This window comes from Manis pentadactyla, chromosome 7 (genome assembly GCF_030020395.1).
Source record: "Manis pentadactyla isolate mManPen7 chromosome 7, mManPen7.hap1, whole genome shotgun sequence".
Lineage (NCBI taxonomy): Eukaryota > Metazoa > Chordata > Mammalia > Pholidota > Manidae > Manis > Manis pentadactyla.
Genome location: NC_080025.1, coordinates 143,457,562 through 143,477,058, shown reverse-complemented (window position 1 = coordinate 143,477,058; position 19,497 = coordinate 143,457,562). Strand labels below are relative to the sequence as shown.

Below are 19,497 nucleotides of genomic sequence, written 5' to 3'. Positions count from 1 at the left end.
TCCCAGTCGAGAACCACCACATTATATCAGTGATCTCCCACTCAACAGGCAGAATGAGCAATAAGTGGCCAGCAGGCTACTGGCCTCAGTAAGACCATACCTGGGAGAGAGCAGAAGATCAATCCGGGCTGCCAGCTCAGGGGGCCCCTCGATGAGGATGGGGTACCAAAATGCAGCAGACACACTCTCAGTGATTTCCAGTAGGAAGAACACATGGGTTTAAGAACCAGGAGGCAGAAGCAGCAAGAGAAGCCGCACTTGCCATTTTCCCTAATTACCCATGGGAGGACTTCGTCTTTCCTCCCCCTGGGTTCCACAGGCCTAGATTTCTCATCTGCTGCAGAAGTCCCGTTGAACTAGGACCTGTGGCTGTCCCCTGGACACTTCACAATCCCTGGGTCCAGAAACCAGCAGACCAGCAAGGCAGACTCCCTTCTGCAGGGCTAACTGCCCTCCCCGGGATGACAAAGGGCTGCTCTTAAGTAGGATAGCGGGCACAGAGGAAAACACGGAACTCTGCTTTTACACCCCTGGGTGCTCCCTTGCCCAACCACAACTGTGAATGGGCAAGTGCAGCAATTGCAACCCAAGAAAAATACGGTTTCCAGGGTCTTAGATCCCTCAGGAATAAGGGTTTACGTCCCATAACAGGTAAGCACAGACAGGCACAGAGACGAAACCTGAAGGTGAGGGAAACTACGAATTGGTAGTGGAGGAGGAAGGCAGGGAGTACCAGCCATGGCCTGAGACCGAATGCAGCAACATTCAGTGGAACCCTGAAGCAACTGATCTCCAAACATACATGGAGAAGTGGATGTGCGTGGCGCACGACAAGGAACTGTGGCAGCCATCAAGGTGCACCACGCTTGAAGGTTCTCCCTCCAGGAAGAAAACTTAGTCAACTAATCTGTGACAAGGGCACCAAGAATACACAATAGGGAAAGGACAGTCTCTTCAATGAATGGTGCTGGGGAAGTTGGACAGCCACATGCAGAATAATAATAGTGGAGTCATATCTCATATTATTCAAAAATTAACTCAAAAATGAATTGAAAGCTTACATGTAAGACCTGAAACTGTAAAACTACCAGAAAAACGCTCAGGGAAAACACTCATTGATACTGGTCTTCACAATGATCTTTTTGGCTATGACACTAAAAGCACAGGCAACAAAAGCAAAAATAGACAAGCAGAATGACGTCACAGTGAAGAACTTCCGCACAGCCAAAGGAACCATCAGCAAAATGAGAAGACCTACAGACTGGGGGAAAAGTTTTGCAAATGATATATCTGATAAGGGCTTAATTTCAAAAATTTACAAGGAACTCATATAATTCAATAGCTATAAACAAATAATCCTATTAAAACATAGGCAAAGGACCTGAATGGATATTTTTCCAAAGAAGACATGTGAATAGTCAATTCATACATGAAAAGGTGCTCACCAGCACTAAGCATCAGGGAAATGCAAAGAAGATGTCACCTCACACCTGTTAGAATGGCTAATATCAAAAAGACAAGAGACAACAGGTGTTGGCCAGGATGTAGAGAAAAGAGAACACCCATGCACTCTTGGCGGGAATGTAAATTAATCCAGCCACAGAAAACAGTATGCAAGTGCCTCAAGAAATTACAAATAGAACTACCATATGATCCAGTATTCCCAGTTCTGGGCATATCTCCAAAGGAAGTAATGTCAGGATCTTGAAGGATATCTGCACCCCCATGTTCACCACACCATTATTCACAATAGCCAAGATATGGAAACAAGCTGAACGTCTGTCAACACATGAATGGATAAAGAAGATGTATGTAATGGAGTATTATTCAGCCATAAAAAAGAAGGCAGTCCTGCCATGTACCACAACATGGATGGATCTTGAGGGCATTACGCTAAGTGAAGTCAGTCAGAAAGAGAAAGACAAATACTATATGTTCTCACTTATATGTGGGACCTAAAAATGTCTAACTCATAGAAACAGAGTAGAATGGTGGCTGTCAGGGGCTAGGGGTGGAGGAAATGCAAGATGTTGATTAAAGATACAAACCCTCAGATACAAGAAGAGCAATTTCTGGGGATGTAATGTACAGCAGTTACAGAAAGAAAAGAAGAAAGAAAACTTGCCATTCTACTCCAAGGAGCGCTGTCAGCTGACAGCCTTCAGCTACAACACTTTCAGGACCCATCTTGGCTCTTGAGCCCAAGCCATGCTCTTCCCGGGTGGTTCCGAGCAAAGGCTGAGCACAGACTGACTGGCATCTGCCCAAAGGGGGCGTGGCTGTCGGTCAGCCTGGGCCCCAGAGCCCCCTACTGAGTCGGCACTGGCTTGTGGGACCTGAAGCTCTCCCGACCCACCTCAGCCGCCTCGCTCTTTCCCTGTGCCAGCGTCTGGTCCGCACGGAGTCGGAAGGCTTTCCTCTGCCTGGTTCTGCTTCCTCCCTTCTGTCTGTACCAGGTGCTGCTCCATCCCCTGTGCCCGGTAAAACCTCTTGCACCCCTCTTTCTCAGCATTGGCTTCTCAGAGAAACGGACACAACAGAACTATGGCCCCCTCAAGAGCGGTTCCAAGGGAAGCAGGGATGTATGTCAGGGCCTGCCTGGGAGAAGAGGCCACACAACTCCCACCTCGTGCCATGCCCCGTGGGACCTGCTCAGCCACAGGTAGCCCACTGGGGTCTTTTCCTGCCATCAAACCACAGGGAAGCTCTGGGAAGAGGGGCCGAATGCCTTCTAGACCTTATTTGTCCCAGGTTCCTGGTTCTAAAACAGGTCCCACTTATTCTTCCTTGCTGTAGTGAAATGCCCAGAGTAGAAGATTCCTGAGCTGGCAGAAGCCTAGTAAAGTGGCTGTCGGTCTAAGGTTCTCAGGTACCAAAAATGCAAAAACTTCACCAGAGTCAAGGCTCTAAGCACCTCCAGTCCCTTCCCACAGAGGCACACTCTTTCCCTGAGTCAGAAAAATGGGAATCGGGAGGATGTGTATTTATAATTCATCTTTATTATGTCACCCAATTGAATATATTTACATACACATTTTCCAGAATTTGTCATATTAAGAGTTATGCAGAGTACAAAAGTATTAATGGTGACAGTCCATGCTCTTATAATTGGGTTATCTTGAAGGTAACCTGATATTTTCAAAAATAAAAACAGATGACATAGATCCAGCCTCACAGCACAGATGAGTATCAAAAATACCTGACCCTACATCTGCCTGGAAGAAGATTCCATGGTTCAGCCCTCACACATCGCCCACATGGGGCAGCTCTCCGTGAACCTGCGCGGCCAAGGGTGGGACGCTCCCGTCCTGAGGCCAAGCAGCAGCCTTCAGCAGGGGGGCTGAATGCCAGCAGGGCTGGAGCAGAGAGAGAGGAGGGCGCTGGGACGTCAGTGCCGCGCCAGCCTCAGACTCCCTACGCCCGGACTTCTTGCCTGGAGGTACTATAACCCTCTGGTGTATTTAATTGTTATTATTTGAGTTCTCTGAGTTTTAACCTAATTCCCAACCCTAAGGGATTAAAAATGAGAGGGAAAGGCAAAGGAATGTTCAGTAACTTTTCTAGAGGCAACCTAGAAATTTTAGAACTCTGCACAATTGTCTAGTGTTGGCAACTGTACTGTGCTTCTGACATTTGTTCTAGTCTATTTCACTGTGATGATTAGCAGTAAGTTTTTTGAAACCTTACAGACTCGTGTTCATTTCCTCGGGGACACAAGAAGGGTAGACTGGGTCCCACTTTCCATTCAGGCTTGGAGTGAAGAGAGCACAAAGGAATAGCTACCCCATGAGGAAGGGACCATGCTAGTCCTGAGTCCTACCCCGGTGAAGACACGCGACCCAGGGGGTCAGGGGGGCTGGCAAGCAGCCCTGGGCAGCCGTGTGACCCACGGAGTCCAGCTTCTCTGTCCCGCCATGCCCAGGACCCCCTGGTTCTTGTGTCTCTGTCTTCTGACGCCAGCTGGCCTTGGCCTTGGCCTCCATGGCTGTGGGGACTCCCGTTCACCTTCACACAAGGTGATTCTTGTGACTTGATTTGGACCCTCAGTGGCCACTAATCTCTGAAGCCTTTTTCCAGACTTCCCCACCTTCTTATGTCCTTCTTACAATCCCCTCTTACCTGCCCCTACCTGATAACATACTTACCTATGAGGAGCTGAAGCATCACCAGGCAAGATGCATTTACTCCCAAGCCCTCGGAGCTACGGGCTCTTCCCACCCCGCCAGAGCTCCAGGCCCCCCAGCGACCTGAGGGCGTCTCTACCTTAAACAGACCAGGTATGTGGCCTACCAGATAACATAGCTTTGAAACTATTTAGCATATTTTGGGGCTTGCGCTTTTCCTGGGCCTTTTTAATTAATTTACTGACTTCCTCCCATGCCCGGGGATAGCCCTGCCCGTTATGCTGCTTTATCAGGTCATTGGCCATTGTCAGAAGAGCTGTTGCCTGGGCTTCCTTGGCTTGGACAGTTTCTTTGTTACTAAAAGCACAAACTCGATTCCCACACTTGCTAATTATGTCCTTGAAGTCCTTGTCTGTGTTCTGGATGTAATCTTCCAGCTTCTCAGCCCCAAGGTCTTCCTTCCGGGTGAACAGCACGATCATGTACTCCGTGACCTCCTCCCCAAAGATGGCCTCGAGCTCCTCCACCGCCTTCTTGTCCTTCTGAGTGAACTGACCCAGCTGGACCACCAGGACCAGAACCTTGCTCCCTTCTCCACAGCAGGACAAACAGCGCCTGACCTCCTCCTCCACTCCGGCGCCGGGCATCAGGTGGAACGGGGGGGTGTCCACCACCACCACCTGCTGCCCGGCCCACGTCCTGCTGCCACTCTGGCACGTCCTGGTGACCAGCTGGGTGCTGAGCTGCGAGGGGAAGGCGGGCCTCCCCAGGACGGTGTTTCCGCATGCGCTCTTGCCGGGGCCGCTCCGCCCCACCAGGACAAGGCTCAGGGGCTCTGTTAGGGAAGCAGGAAAAGTTCATGACTGGGGCTGATATGGGGACGACTTTCAAGTCATGCCAGACATTACAGCAGAGTATCCCCCGAGCACCAGGGCCACCCTCTCACTAGGCAGTTCCATCCCCACGGCCGCACGGCCCGTGCACTCGGGAACACACCTGGACCCACGGTCTGCCTGGTGCTCACCCACTGACATGGTATGTTCTCATCCCTGACTCTGCTCTCTTCTTCCGGTACCTTCTCTGACTCCCTGGCACCCTGTGTGTGCCACTGGCTTTACTGCTTTTCACATGTGTGAGTCTACACATGTCATCTCTGTCTGCTGTTCCTGCTTGACTGTCTTCCTGTGGCCAACTGATGCTAACTGTAGTGAAATCTCCCAGGCGTATTTGAAAAATTATTCCAGAGAATTGACTTTCCATGAAAGAGCAACTGCATAGACCATTGACGGATGGCCAGTTCCTTCATTTGGGTCATGCTAAAATTCATTTCTCATTAAAACCACATTAAACTTAATTGGAGATTAGAGGAAGTAAACTCTTCCCCAAGATCCTCACCACCCAGTTGGAGAGATGAGACAAGGGTCATGAGAGAAATAAATTTCGGGTCAGGACAGTGTGCATGGAAAGGCACATAACTTTAGTAAAATTTGACAAAGAAACAGGAACTAGTCAACAGAATGAACCTGTCCTTTTAAATCTTCTCTAAGCCCTTCAGAAATAAAAAGTTCCTGTATATTTAATATTTATAGTTTTAACGATAGGTACACCGTGTTCTGCAGATCATTTACCTTTCTTCCTGAAGGCACACGGCCGGTGCCCATTCCGCTGCACCATGCTCACGATTTCCTGCAGGAGCCCATCCACCTGGCGCAGCCCCTCCTCTCCCGTCGCTCTGTAGTTGAAGACACTGTATTGGTTTTTGCATTTTTTAATGAGCTCACACAGAGCGTTACCTTCTGTTTTTAAGAACTCATCTAGATCCTGATCCCCTAGGTCTTCTTTCCTGGTGAGGAGAATGATCGTGTGCTCAACGAATTTGTCTCCAAAGTTTCTCTGGAGGGTGCTGAGCACCGCCTCGTCTCTCTCGGTGAAGGAGCGCAGGGGCATCACCAGCAGGAAGGCGTGAAGGCCTGGGGACGCGTGTCTCTGAAACTCTGATCTAACGTCCTTTGAAGATGAGATGTCTGGAGTATCAATGATCAAAAATTTCCTCTCTCTCCAGATTCTGCTCTCCGACCTAAATCTCTGGGTCACCGACTGGTCACTGAATTTGGTCTCAAAGACTCGCTTGCCCAGAAGGCTGTTTCCAGCCGAACTTTTCCCAGCACCGCGCTTCCCCACGAGCAGGACCTTCAGTTCTGAGGTCTCAGGGTCGGGCTCACATCCTGTGGCCTGAAGCTGCTTCTCCCCTGGCCCTGGGGGACGAAAGGACAGATTCAAAGCCTCTTCTTGCAGCTGCACAGAAACGCGGACTGGTTTTATGATTTCTCGTCCTGCAGAACCGCCCAGCCGTGCTCTGAACCAGCAGAACTCTGTCCTGCTCAGAAACTGCCCGTCAGAGGAAAGCCATGAGGGGCCATGAGCAAATCAAGAGGCACGTAAAGGCTTGTGCTTTCCCAAGGACTTGAACATGTTAGACGTGGCCCTCCCTGAGGGGTCCCGGGCACGCCTCTCGTTTTGCCACCAAAGGTACTAGGGCATGAAGCCTATGGGCCAAGGCAGGATCGGGAAGAGTCTGAGTTTAAAGTGCCCCTTGCTGGTGTATTAATAAAACAGCACACTACTCGGCAATTTAAAATAAAACAAAAGGGACAGATCTCCAAAACGTGCCAAGTGAAGGAAGCCAGACACAAAACCACAGCAACGTGATTCCCTTATATGAAGTTCAAGAACAGACAAAACTAATCTACTTGATAGAAGTCTGGAGAGTGGTGGGGCAGGGAGCACCTGTGAGGTGATGGGAATGCTCCAGATCCTTATCTAGATGGTGGTCACATGTGTGTGCTGAGCCGTGTCCTTAAGATCTGTGCATTTCACCCCTTGCACCTTAATACCTCAATGAGTAGCTGTACAACCCTGCCCCGCCAAACTGGCCCGCCACTCCTTCCATGATCCGAGGTCAACCCCAGACCTGCGGGCTGGGCAAACGCACAGCGAGCAGCCGCAGGGCACTCTCGGGGCAGGGGGCCGCCACTCAGGGTGAGTGGCAAGTCTGGGAGGTCGAAGGAACGTGGCTTTTGAAGAAAGCAGCTGAAACGCTGGTGACACCGGGTCCTGTTACAGCGCCTTGAGAAAGTAACTACTCTCCCCCCAAATCACCTCACATGAGCCCACATCCTATACAAAGTCCTTTCCAACACCCTTCTGAGACGCCCCACAGTTCCCCGTGGTGTCCACAGTCCCTCACTGCCACAAGCCATAAGCCCAATTTTGTTCAGGAAAATATGTTCCTGGGGATCTCGGCTGAAGAGCATAGACGGAATTTTCAACCCCTACTGCTGCCCGAGTTCACATATTTCTGGCTAAGTTTACTCACCTGTAAAATGAGAACCATGACAATAACACTTGCATTATAGGGCTGTTTTAAGGATTACAGACAATATGCTGTGAGGACTGAATGGTATGTGTATTTCCCAGCACTTAATGTCAGCTGCACTTATCAAGTTCAATTGTTATTTGGGGGAGTTCCATGAGATTAGGCAGCTCGTCTATTTCACTGCTGAATATTCAGTTTCTGCACACAACTGGCCTGGAAATAACCTGAAAGTCCAGCAATAAGGGGATGGTCGAGTTAATTGTGTATGTCCACCCTGGGGACCAACTGTACACTACACAGAACAAGATTGACATGTACAGTGGGCAGGACGTGTCATTAATGGCAGCCATTACATGGAGACTGAGCTCCTTGACCAAATTCTGCAATTCAGTGTCATCCATGAGGAACTGATTTCTGCTTTCCCAGTAGGAGTTAAAAATTGGGTAGTACTGGGTCCAGGGCCAGGAAAAGAAGAAGAGGCTGAGACAGAAGTGAAACTGTGAGAGGCAAGCACAGCTCCATAGTTCAGAGAAGGCCAGGGACACTCGGCCGGTGTCCAGGACCTCGGCTGGTGCTGCACCCACTCACTGCCAGGGTCCCCTGGGGGCCAGCTGTGGGCACTGACATGCGCACAGTCTCTTGGGTGCATTTTTATTCTGACTTACCTAGTTTTTCCACCTCATGTTGATGCATCATGTATTCAAATATTCACAGATATGAGCTCAATGTGTTTTAAGAGTCATCTTACCATGTGGGTCGTCTTCCTTCAGAGACGTAGCTTCGTTCACACAATCCTAAAAAATAAAGGGGAAAAATGATGACCACAGATCTAAGATCTCATCTTTTCACAAAGTGAAGAAATGAAAACACAAGTATATAATTTCGAGTAATCTGATGATTAGGGTGTGGTCAAATCAAGGCCAGGGGCATGCATGGTCTTTGCTGGCCTTTGCAGACCTGTCCATAATGACAGTCCATCTTGAGGGCCCAGGGGGCTCCTGGCATGACAGGTTTCCCAGAAGGAAGAAGATGGGTCTTGCCCTCACTCAGAAAGCCCCACAAATGCCGTCTAACCAAGGCATCGCTCTTGCAGCCGTACCTCGCCTCTCCACAGTCCCTCCTGCAACAATATCCCTTCCAAAGTCTTCCGGAGTCCCCACTCTTCCTGGGGAAAACCCAGAAGCTTACGAAGAGCTTCTGGACCTCTGGAAGGAGAGCCTGGCCCAGGGACACGTGTGATGTGCATCTGAGGGACAAGGGGAAGGGAGGAGACTGGGAATTCCAGTGGGTCTCCAGTGTCTTCTTCCCTCACTCCAGGATGGAACTTTCCGCACGCAGGCAGCCAAGCAGAGACCAAGGAGGAGGGAGGGCCACACACATAACTGGCACCCCCTTCCCCTGCCTGTCAAGCCTTATACTCACTCCCCAGATTTAAACCGTTAGGGGGTCCCGGAGGAGGTGAAAGCAGTCGCAGGCATCTTGATGGATCTGCTGTTCTTAGAAGCTTCCTATAGTTTAACCTTAATTCACTAAATCCCCACACCAGTGAAGGAAGTTTTCCCTCTGCTTTCTCCCCTGGCCTTGCCCAACGCCACTGGTACCTTCACCCCTCTCCCTGCAGTGCCTCCCCCTCTCCCTGCAGTGCCTCCCACTCAGCTCTGATTATCGGACACCTTTCACATCACACGGCCCAGCTCAAACTCTTTCGTGTTTTTTAAATGTAAAAGATTGTTACAGTGCAAATGTGTATGATCTAATAATTAATAATTTTCCATCTCAAATCCACCATAAGTGTAACAGCTGTTAGCTGATATATATCCTTCTATGGTTTTCTATGTTCTACAAATGCATACAGGTATATATGAATATATAGAGGAATTTACTAGGAGTTTTGTTCTGCAGTCTTAATAATATGTCCTGCACAGCTGTACTGGTCAGCACGTATTGATCAACCCCATTTTTTAAAGTAGATGCTATTTGTTCCGTAGTATGGTCACGGAACCCTCCACACGAATGCAACCATTCCTTTATTGATAGATCTTCAGGTTATTTCTGGCTTTCCTATTTCAGAAGATGCCATGATAAATACCCTGTACAGACATCTTTATATACGTGACTGTTTTTGTTTCTGGGTGATAGAGTCCTCCAAGTGGGACTCTGGTTCAGTCTCTGGATTGTTAAAGTCCTGAATGTCTCTACAATTTACTTGAACCTCATGCACTTCTATAATAATAATAATAACACTAAAAATAGCAGCTATTAATTATTGAACACTAAGCACACTTCAAGTATTTGCAAACAACTCTGTAGGCATTTCATTTAATCCTCACAGCAGTCCCTGAGATACGTATTGTTATCTCTGTTTTGCAGAAGACAAAATTAAGATACCATGGTCAAACAAAAAGGATACAAGTTCTGTCCTCACAGAGTTTGTGGGAAGGCAACCACTGCAAATACATTCATAGGAATCACTTATGCAAACGTGATGGTGTATGGAGCCGTGAGGGCAGGGGAGCTCCAGGAGCCACTCCAGGGGTCAACGGAGAGCTCACCAAGGAAGTGAGTTTTGGCTGAAGCAGATGGACAAAGAACAGCAGACCTGGTACTGGTGGGAGGGGAGAGGAGAAGCACAAGGCAGAGAAAATCGCAGCTTCAAAGGTCTGGAGTGGACAGGAGTATAACTCAAGAGCCAAAGGGATGGCCAGTGAGACCAGCACAGAGACAGCAAGATAGAGGGCGAGGGGCCAGGTCAGCCCAAGGGTCCGAACTTGACCTGAAGATCAGCAGGCAGTCACAGAGGCATTGTGAAAAGAGGGTGTCGCATTCAGGTTACAGCACAGAAAACTCATCGTGTGCCCCTTGTCCTCTCCACTGACACCCTGCTCCGTGCAGCCTTCAGAGGAGAGACAGATGGTCATAAAGGAGGGAGCATCCTCAGGCCAGGAGGTAAGAGCCTGTGACGAGTTCTCTTGAGCCTCGGGGTCGGGTCCTCCTCTGGAGAACATCAGCCCATACGGTCACCGTGAGGACCGACTCGGCTCACGTATCTGCCTGGCACTCAGGAGGTGCTCCACAAGCGCTGATTTCCCTCCCCTTTCCGTCTTGTTCGGGCTTCCCACTCATCAGCTCTAAGAAGGCCCACTCTGACCAGTCCGCCCCATGCTGCATGTCTGCTTGCTTTGCGTTCTGTGGCACTTGCATCTGTAGAACTCTCTGTACCAACGTGCCCTTACTTACCCCAATCAGTCCCCGCTTGTGTCTTCCGCATAAGTCACTCCAATTGAAGTGTAAGCTCCTCAAAGGCAAAAGCCTACATTTTTGTAGCTTCCTTAGTTACACATACATTTTCCATTCGAGTTTTGAAACAAAATAAAGTCTCCCTGTGGCTGCTGTGTGTGAAATGGATGGAGGGTGAGGCACAAGAATGAATGAGGGGGAAGCTGTTAGCAGGTTATCTGTAAAATAGTCCAGGCAAGAAAAGAGGCCGCTGGGACCACGGTGGCAGTGGAGATGCAGAGAAGTAGGTGAGTTCCAGGTACACTGACCTCACAAGACTTGACTTCCTGGGCATCCACTGCAAGCCAGCAGTGGTATCAAGGCTGACATCTGGGTTGGGTTTGGGTTTGAAGGGCATTGGGAGCAGCACAATTCTTTACCAAGGTGAGAGGAAAATGGAAGCCTTATGGATTTAGGGGGGAAAACCCAAAGTTTGCACATGTGAGTCTGAGATGCTGTAAGAGAGGCAAGGTGGAAATACCAAGCGACAGTTGGATAAAGGGGGCAGAGCTCAGGGAAAGGCCTGGGCTGCAACTACTAAGTGGGAGACTTGTTAGCCAACGGTGGAGCTCAAAGCCTTAATAAACTGGGATCACCTGAGGAGAAGGGGTGGAGGAAAGGCTAGAACCAAGCCCTGGAGATGCCAATTTTCAGAGGCCACAATAGGAGGACTCAGCAGTCCCTGGAGTAGTGGAGTTTGGGAGAGGGGATGACAAGAAGAGGGTAGTTTTACTGAAGCCAAGGGAAGAGAGCCTAAGGAGCCATCTGTGTGTCCAATACAATGAGGGGTAATGTTAGATAAGGACTTAAATGTGTCCATTAATTTGCCTACAAAGTCCAAAGGGTAATACTCAAAACAGCTTGTGGTCCGGTGCCCCGTCTTTCCAGATTAAGGATAACTATCTACTTATACAAAGCCTACATTCCATCACGCAACGCAGCCTTCCACTTAACTGTGTCCCTCTCCTGCCCATGAACTCTAGCAACAAAGATCCTTGGGACCTGAACAAGAATTCTCACCTGGAACCCACCGCCTTTGTTTCTGAAGTTCACCCAATACGGTCCTCCGTTCTCATCCACCAGATGCTGGACTTTTGCGAGGAGCTCCTCCACCTGGGTGTCCTGCTCACGGACACTCGCCTTGTTGTTGAAAGCACAGTATTGGCCCCCGTAGTTGTGAACCAACTCTCTAAGGGACTCATTGTTCTCAAAGTAATCTTGCAGCGAGTCATCCCCCAACTCATCCTTCCGAGTAAAGACGATAATGGTGTGCCTCCTGGCTTCCGCTCCAAACACCTCCTGGATGCCCATGCTCGTTTGTTTGTCTTCCACCTTGTAGAAGCCGATTGCAATGACCAGAAGCAGGACGTGGAGGCTGGGAGCCGAGAGCTCCCTGCAGAGGTCAATGTTGCGCTGAGTGTCGCTGGCACTGGCCATGGAGGAGAAGAGGTCAGGGGTGTCGATGACCATGATCTCCCTCCCTCTCCTGGCCCCACTCTCTCTCTGGCACTTCCTAGTCACCATCTGCTCGCTGAATTTGGACACAAACACAGCTCTGCCCAGAATCGTGTTTCCCGTGGCGCTTTTGCCGGAGCCACGTTTCCCCAGGAGCAGGAGTCTGAGGGCTGGAGCCGAGCAGCCCTGCTGGGCCTCACCCTCCTTACGGGGGCTCCAGCTGCCACTGCAGGGACAAAAGGCAACAGACACATCAGTTTTCCACTCACACAAGAGTGGACAGAGGATCAGCAACAAAGTGCACTCTCCTTGCAGTTTTCTCCCAAGCATCTGGGCGGCTGAGCTAGAGCTCAGGCAAAGCTCTTTATGTAGAGACTCAGTCAATAATTGTCTATAGGTGTGGAAGCAGTAGCCTAGCAGTAGGCCAACTACATCATCAAGTAGTTTAGGGTCAGGTGAGGATCCTGGCCATAGGAACTTCCATTTTCCCACACCTTTCCATTAGGGGTGTCCACATAACCCAGTTCTACCAGGTGACAGTCAAGGGAATGCATGCTTGGGTCTTCTGGGAATGCCATTGTTTTCTTGATGATGGGGCAGACCCAAGTAGAAAGCTCCCATTGGCATCCCTCCCCTCTTATTATTTGGAGTTTAAATATGATATCTGGAATTGCCACAGATATCATGGGGCAATGAGGTAACAAAAAGTCAGCATGCACCATCAAGCTAAAGGATGGTAGAGCAAGAAGATAAAAATCTCTGAGCTTCCAGAACATCCTTGTGGCCACCTCTTTGTTAAATAAATACTTGATATTCTTACAATAGAAGCTGTTGTTACTCCAAGTGTGATCATGAACTAGCAATACTGCCAACACCTGGGATCATATTCGAAATGCAAAGTCTCAAACCACAACCCAGACCTGCCGAATCAGAATCTGTAATTTAACAAGTTCCAGGTGATTGCCATGAACACTCAAGTTTGAGAAGCACTGGCGTAAAACACCACTAATTAAAAATTAGCATTCCTAACTGAATCAGAGGCCATCCCTGTCTTGCTCTGTGACCCTAGGGCCCAATATTGTGCCCATAGTGTATATTCAATAAATGGTGTTGGATGAGTGAGCACGGGATGTGAGGAAAGGAAGAAAAAACAGTGTTTAGAAGTGGAGAGGGAGATTGAAGTGATGTCACTTTGAATAATAAAGAAACTGACCTTACATTGTGTCCCAAGACAGTGAAGTGGTATTTTTCATACATTTTTTTTTAAGATACTGGTGGGTAAATACACTGAAGGACGCAGAGACCTCCAGCAGAGAAGAGATGAATGTATTTCCCAAGGAAGCACCTTGCTTTACATGGTTCCCCATCATACTGTGACTAAATTGATGAGTCTTTGCTGAACTTCCGGCTGACCATGCCTTGTGGAATTAAACTGGCGTCTCTCTCACCATACCTACAATTACCCAGCCTGCACTGTATCTGCCAAGCATACAGAAAATACTTTTAAGGACAAAAGGTAACCAAAACTCCTCCCCCCACCATCACCTCTCAGACCACTCTGGGGACCCCAGCAGAGCAACTGGGGAAAAAAGAACGCATTCCCTTCCACAACTCCAGCTGAGACCATTAAAGGGGCTGCCACCTGCCCAAGGGAACGAGGCGTCAGGGATGCACCACGCAAAGCTCCCAATGGTGTAGGACTCCCACGCCAGGGGCAGTACACGCCACAGGAAGAGGTGGTCAGAGCAGCTTCCAGAGCCCTGCCTAGGAGGACTCAGTCCTCAGGAGGAAGGGAAAAAGTTCATGGGTGGGAGCCAAATGTGGGGAGAAATCTTGTTTTCCACAAACACTGACCAATTTCAGGGCTCAGTGAGTGGAGCCCTAACTGAGCAAGCGTTGGGCAATAGCAGGAAAGTACCGGTGGAAATCAGTGTCCACATGTGCCCAGTGTCCGCTTCCCGCGGCCCTGCTTCCCAGGGAGGCGCAGCCCCGGCGGCCCTGCTGACTTCCCGGGGTTCCTGGGCGCAAAGCCCCCTGTCCCCTTCCTGTCCCCCGCAACCCCAGCCTGCCTCCACTGCAGAGGGACCCGGACACGCCCCTCCCGGGGGAGGGCCCTGCGCGCTGCCCGCTCCCCCAGGCTGGCGCGCCCGGCCGTGCGCCGAGGGGCCGCGGCCCTGGCCCTGAGCCCCGCGCGAGGGCGCGCCCGCCGCCGCACACGCACCTCCGTCCGCTGCCCGGGCCCGGCGGGCGCCCAGCACGTCCGCGGCGGCTCCGCTCCCGTGGCTCCATGGCGCGGGGAGGCAGCTGGGGACCGCGGGGAGACGCCGGCCCGCGGCGGGCGGCGGGCGGCGGCCGCTAGAGGGAAGCAGGGCGCGGCCGGCGGCGCCGGGACCGTCCCGCCGCCGTTTCCGGGAAGATCGAGGCATCCAGGCCCAGGGTTCCCGACCCAGGCGCTCGGCGCAGGCCGAGGGCACTCCCCCGGCCACTGCCGGGGCCTGGGGAGCTTCGGCGGAGGGGCTTGGGGGGGGGGGGGCCGCCTTTGGGGGTTCCCCGGCGGCGCGTCCCCAGAGGCTGCACCTGGGCTGCAGGGGAGGGGAGAGCGAGGTTGCCCGGGCGGAGGCGTCGGCGCTCACTGGGGGGCAACGGGCTGGGCGGGGTGCGGGTCCCCGGCCCAGGTGGGGCCTTCGGGGGCTTGGAGCCGCCGGGGCGGGCGCCCTCCACCCTCTCTGCCCCTCACCCTTTCCCACCGTTAAGGTGAGAACGCGAGACGCTGTTTTCCTTCGCCCAGCAACTCCCACCCCACCCGCCGCGTGGCCCCCTCTCAGCTTCCTCGCACGGCTGCAGCAGCGCCCCCCGGAGGCCGCCCCGGTAACTGGGCCTCAGCCCCGCGCGGCTCCCCAGGCGCCAGGCCCTGGCCCGCAGTAAGACGTCTGCAATACTCTTTTTGTGAGCGAAAATAGCGTCCAAAAGCTTCCTACCACCAAAGCACGTTGAACACTTGCGACATTATTTAATTTTATTATGGCAAAAAAAACCACACAACATTAAATTTACCACCATAGCCATTTTCAAGCTCACGGCCAAGGGGCATCCAGTACATTCTCCTACGGTGCAAAGAGCTGCAGGACTTGCCCCTCGTGCAGCACCCAATCTCTGCACCATCAGACACAATCCTGCCCCTCCCTCCCCAGCCCCTGGAAGCTCTGCTCTCGTTTATGTTCCGATGCTTTTGACGACCTTAGATGCTTCATATGAGGGGAATCAGACAGGTTTGTTCTTTTGTAAGGGGCTTTTCTCATCTGGCATAATCTCCTCGGAGTCTGTCCACGTGAGAAGACGTTTAACCCCTGACCAGGCTTCGAGGGGCGGCTGCATCTGAGGCATCACCCTCCTCTGGCCTGCTTTTCTCCTGTCCAGCCTCATTAGGAGGCCGCAGAAAACCAGGTTTGCCAGCACTGCCCCCAAGAGCTGGGGGCTGCTGGGGCTGTGCCTGGGCCGGAAAACTGGGCAAGGCTCTCGCACCCACTCCCCACCTGCCCGGAGTAAGAAAGAATCCTGGCCAAGGCTGCTAGGTCAACTCACGTAAAAGCACTTCACTGAAACCATTAGACAAAAGCCTTCAGCCGGTTCACCCAGCCATCACAGCTGCGTCCTTCCCAGAGAAGGAGGCCAGTTCAGGGGCAGTCACAGCCTAGCCAGCTATCATTTCCCCAAAATAGAGAGGATAGTAAACTGAGTTCACAAAAAGCTCGCTCCTTCTTAAATACTAAACATTGGGGAGCCCTCTGAGTAAAAACAAGCTTCAAATAACTCAATGATTTAGCAAGTCGGTTCTTTTGCTGAGTTGACCATTTTGCAAAGTGATCTTTCAACACGTGGGCTTTTTGGACAATGATTTCTGTGGCTGCCTGATTCTGGTCGGACCCTCATCTAGGAAAGGATGGTGGTTTCCTGCCCCCTAGTGGCTCTGAGGATAATGACAGAACGGCTCCCCCAGGATCTCACAACACACTCCCTTCAACGCCTCTCAAAGCAAGTAGGAGTAAGAGGGGCTGGACTTCCAGAAATCTTTTGACCTTGGAAGGCTCAAGCTACACAAGTAAGGAGCAAGCGCCGTGTTAGACACAGGGGCTCAGGGACTCGCGAGGCTAGTGCCTGACTCAAGGAGCTCAGATGATGGAAAGAGACTGAAGTTGTGGCTGTGAACATGGAACATGTGCTGTCGTAAATGCACTCAGGGGGCCATAGGAGCAGAGAGGGGGCACTGGAAACCCTACAGGGTGGAGGAATAACCAAGGGGGGAAACAAACTTATAAAGAATCCATAAGCCAGCTGCTAATTGTGGCAGGTACTGCAAGGAGAGAGATCATTAGGCACAGTGGAGGAGGAGGCTGCCCGGGGAAGTTCAGGCTGCCCTGAAGTGATGAAGGGCGTGTAGAGACCTCCCTGTGAGGACACTCAGGCAGAGGGAGAATGGCACGTGTCACAGGCTTTCAAGGTCCTGAGAGTAGCTGGGCATGTGGGGACACTGGGTCAGGCTGGAGGGAAGAGGACCAGCTAAAGGCTACTGCAGCGATCCAAGCTAATAAGAATATGAGCTAATATAATGACAGTGAAAATGAATGGTGGAAGGTAGAAACAACAAAAGAATACAAAAAGATTAATTCAGCATTGTTATTACAATTCTCCCGGTTGCCATATCAAAGGGAGCACTATTCACAGCACAGACATTTCTTATTTTGAGAAATGTTATTATATGTTGTTTTACTTCAAAGATGGGACATGTGTGTTTACTACAATTTTGGCAGATGGCAGTAAAGTGCCTTGTAACTAAATTTGTATATTTAGACAGTTTTCTGATGGAATTAAATGTCTTATTGAAACAGTCCTTGTTTGTTATAGTAATTATTATTAAGAAGTGATATGCCTATTTATAAACATTTAACTTGAAGGAGAGACATCATTTTTCTCATTCACATAAAGGCGAGTGGCCCCCGGGGCTGGCCGGCTCTGGACGTCTGTGACCACAGCACTTCCGGTGGCTTCATGGAGCTGCAGCGGAGAGGGTGGTGTTTTGGGGGACGATGAGCACTTCATCTGGGGACAGTGAGTCTGAGGCACTAGGGACAGGAGGGGCAGAGAATCCAAGAAGGTCATGACTGAGTCCTGCTTCCCCCGTCATCACGCCAACCCTCTCACTGGGAACAACTCACAGTCAACAGGATGAAGCCATGGTTAAGTCTCAAAAGCATTCCAGAAGCAGAAGGGCAATAAGGAACCACGGGGCCAGAGAGAGGACCCGAGATGCGGGCACAGAGGCTCCTCCCTCAGAGCGGGTGACCATCGGGAGAATGGGAGCCTTGGCTCTGCCTCCCTGGGAGAGCGGCCAGGAGCCCCAGCCCCGAGGGGTGAGGCTGCAGGGTGCGCAGGCAGGGCGGAGTCCAGCCCCGGCTCTGAGAACAGGGCAGAGGGGCCAGAATCCGGACTGGACGCGGCCCTGCAACGCTGCGGTGAGCCAGGGGGAAAGCCCGGGAGGCCAGGGGAACGTGGGTGGGTGCGCGCGGGCCTGTATGTCTGCTGACCGGCGCGCATCGGTTAGGCTTCTCCCCACCTCCACCACCTCCACACACGCACACACGGGGAGCCAGGCGCTGCCTCCCTCCATGCTTACCTGCCAAGGGAAAGGCGCCCACATACAGGAGGAAGACAGTCAGGGTCATACATCGGGCAGGAAGCTGTTTAAAAGACATATCTCAAAGGGGCAGGAAAGGATTTGCAATTACAGCTTTCCAAAGTGAAAGCTCCAAGAGCAGGGCGGTGGCGAGCCAAGAGTCCGGAAGACACACGCCCAACGTTCAGTCTAGCTGAGGGGAGGCGTGGGGCGCCTGCCTGCACACAGCCCTGTGCACCCCACGCTCCACCCCGCTGCGCAGCTGACAGCCGCTCTGGGAAGCAAACAAACCCGCTGCTGACTTCACTTCCCGTGGGACCCTTACTGCTGGGTGTCACCCCTCTGTGCTGTAGCCCGTTCCCTCTCTCACTCCCCAGCCAACTTGCTGCACCCCCGCCCCCTCCCCAACCCCACTCAGCTGATGACCCTGCTTCCTCTTCCTCTAGGCAAACAGAGGTGAGCAGAGACCCTCCAATGGCCCCACCTGCGTCTCCCACCCACCTCAGTCTGTGCCCAGGGCCTCCACCTTCCTTCCCGTTAGATGAATGAGCCTGGCTAAGCCCAAGGGCTCCGACTGAGCACCAACCCTATCCTCTCACCTCTGCTTAAGGGCCTCTCTCCAGCTAGTCTCCCCTCCCCAGGGCCACTAGCATCCCCCCATCTCCTGCACCTTTGCCATGGGTTTAAGACTGAGCCCTCTTTCTCCCATCTTTGAAAAAGAATGTTCTCTTACCCTGCTTCTGTCTCCAAGCACCACCTAATTCCTCCCACCTTTTCTCAACTTTTGCTGACATGGGCATCTAAGGTCAGGCTGCCCTGGGAAGAGGGTCCTCCAGGCTGGAATCCCCTAGCCCTGCAGTGCCGGGGGTGGGGCCTGGAAGCAAACGCAGGGCGCAGCTGCGGCGTCTGCAAATGTTTTCAATGGCGCCTGGCAGGACTCTTTCTGCCGCCTTGAGATTATCACGAGGACATCGCCGTCCATCTGGGCTGCTGGCTGGAGATGAGGCAGGAACAGGAGCTTTAATGAAACTCCCTCCGACCGAGGCTCCTCCTGGACGCTCTGATTCCCTGCGCCCTAGGCTGCAGCCAGCAAATCAAACCAGCCGTCAGCTCCCCAGAGGTTTTCTCAAGTTTCTCCTTTTCCTTCTAGTGTTTTTGGCTTGGAGGTTTGGCAGGGGGTGCTGCTTCTGTTGGTTCCCGAAATCCTTGTTTCTTGCTCCGCTCCATCCCAGAGGGGACTCAGCAGAGGGAGCGAACTCCCAGGCCCACACAGACTGCAGGCCCAGACCCAGAGAAGCCAGAAGCTGCCCAGACCGTCACCAGGTGCCAAGCCGGTGGGAGAGTTTAGAAAGGAGCCCTGGCAGGCCAAAGCGAGGACAGCCTACCAGAAGCCCAGGTGGCTGCTACCCAAAGGAATGCTGGGAACAGATGTATTTTGCTCCTAATACCCCACTTTCCAAGAGAATACAGTCACAAGAAACCTTCCTCTGGCCTCTGCAGGTGTGAGCACCCCCCCACTGCCCATATGCACTCACACACACACACACACACACACACACATACACACACACAGCTGGAGACAGCCTCTCCGTGAC

General features: G+C 51.8%; 2 protein-coding genes across 5 annotated transcripts in view; both read right to left on the bottom strand.

The window, feature by feature from the left end:
- Nucleotides 1-11,872, bottom strand: part of LOC118919541 (GTPase IMAP family member 7-like) — a 67,280-nt gene extending 55,408 nt beyond the window's left edge. The window contains exons 1-2 of the mRNA XM_036899527.2: nucleotides 11,797-11,872; nucleotides 8,249-8,294 (exon numbers count right to left, since the gene is read on the bottom strand). The gene's annotated coding sequence lies outside the window, so the exon portion shown is untranslated. The remainder of the gene's footprint in view (nucleotides 1-8,248; nucleotides 8,295-11,796) is intronic.
- Nucleotides 1-18,971, bottom strand: part of LOC118919539 (GTPase IMAP family member 4) — a 97,638-nt gene extending 78,667 nt beyond the window's left edge. Inside the window, exons 1-6 of one of the 4 annotated variants that reach the window (XM_036899517.2) lie at nucleotides 18,636-18,940; nucleotides 17,903-17,966; nucleotides 11,797-12,457; nucleotides 8,249-8,294; nucleotides 5,753-6,379; nucleotides 2,978-4,959 (exon numbers count right to left, since the gene is read on the bottom strand). In XM_036899517.2, the coding sequence (XP_036755412.1) occupies nucleotides 4,265-4,959; nucleotides 5,753-6,379; nucleotides 8,249-8,294; nucleotides 11,797-12,457; nucleotides 17,903-17,966; nucleotides 18,636-18,702 (2,160 nt within the window). In that variant the 5' untranslated portion in view covers nucleotides 18,703-18,940 and the 3' untranslated portion in view covers nucleotides 2,978-4,264. Of the gene's footprint in view, nucleotides 1-2,977; nucleotides 4,960-5,752; nucleotides 6,380-8,248; nucleotides 8,295-11,796; nucleotides 12,458-14,452; nucleotides 15,190-16,891; nucleotides 17,352-17,902; nucleotides 18,275-18,635 lie in introns of those variants that run through there. The other 3 variants (XM_036899518.2, XM_057504913.1, XR_008998580.1) reach the window with 3 other exon arrangements.
- Between the last annotated feature and the right edge of the window lie 526 nt (nucleotides 18,972-19,497).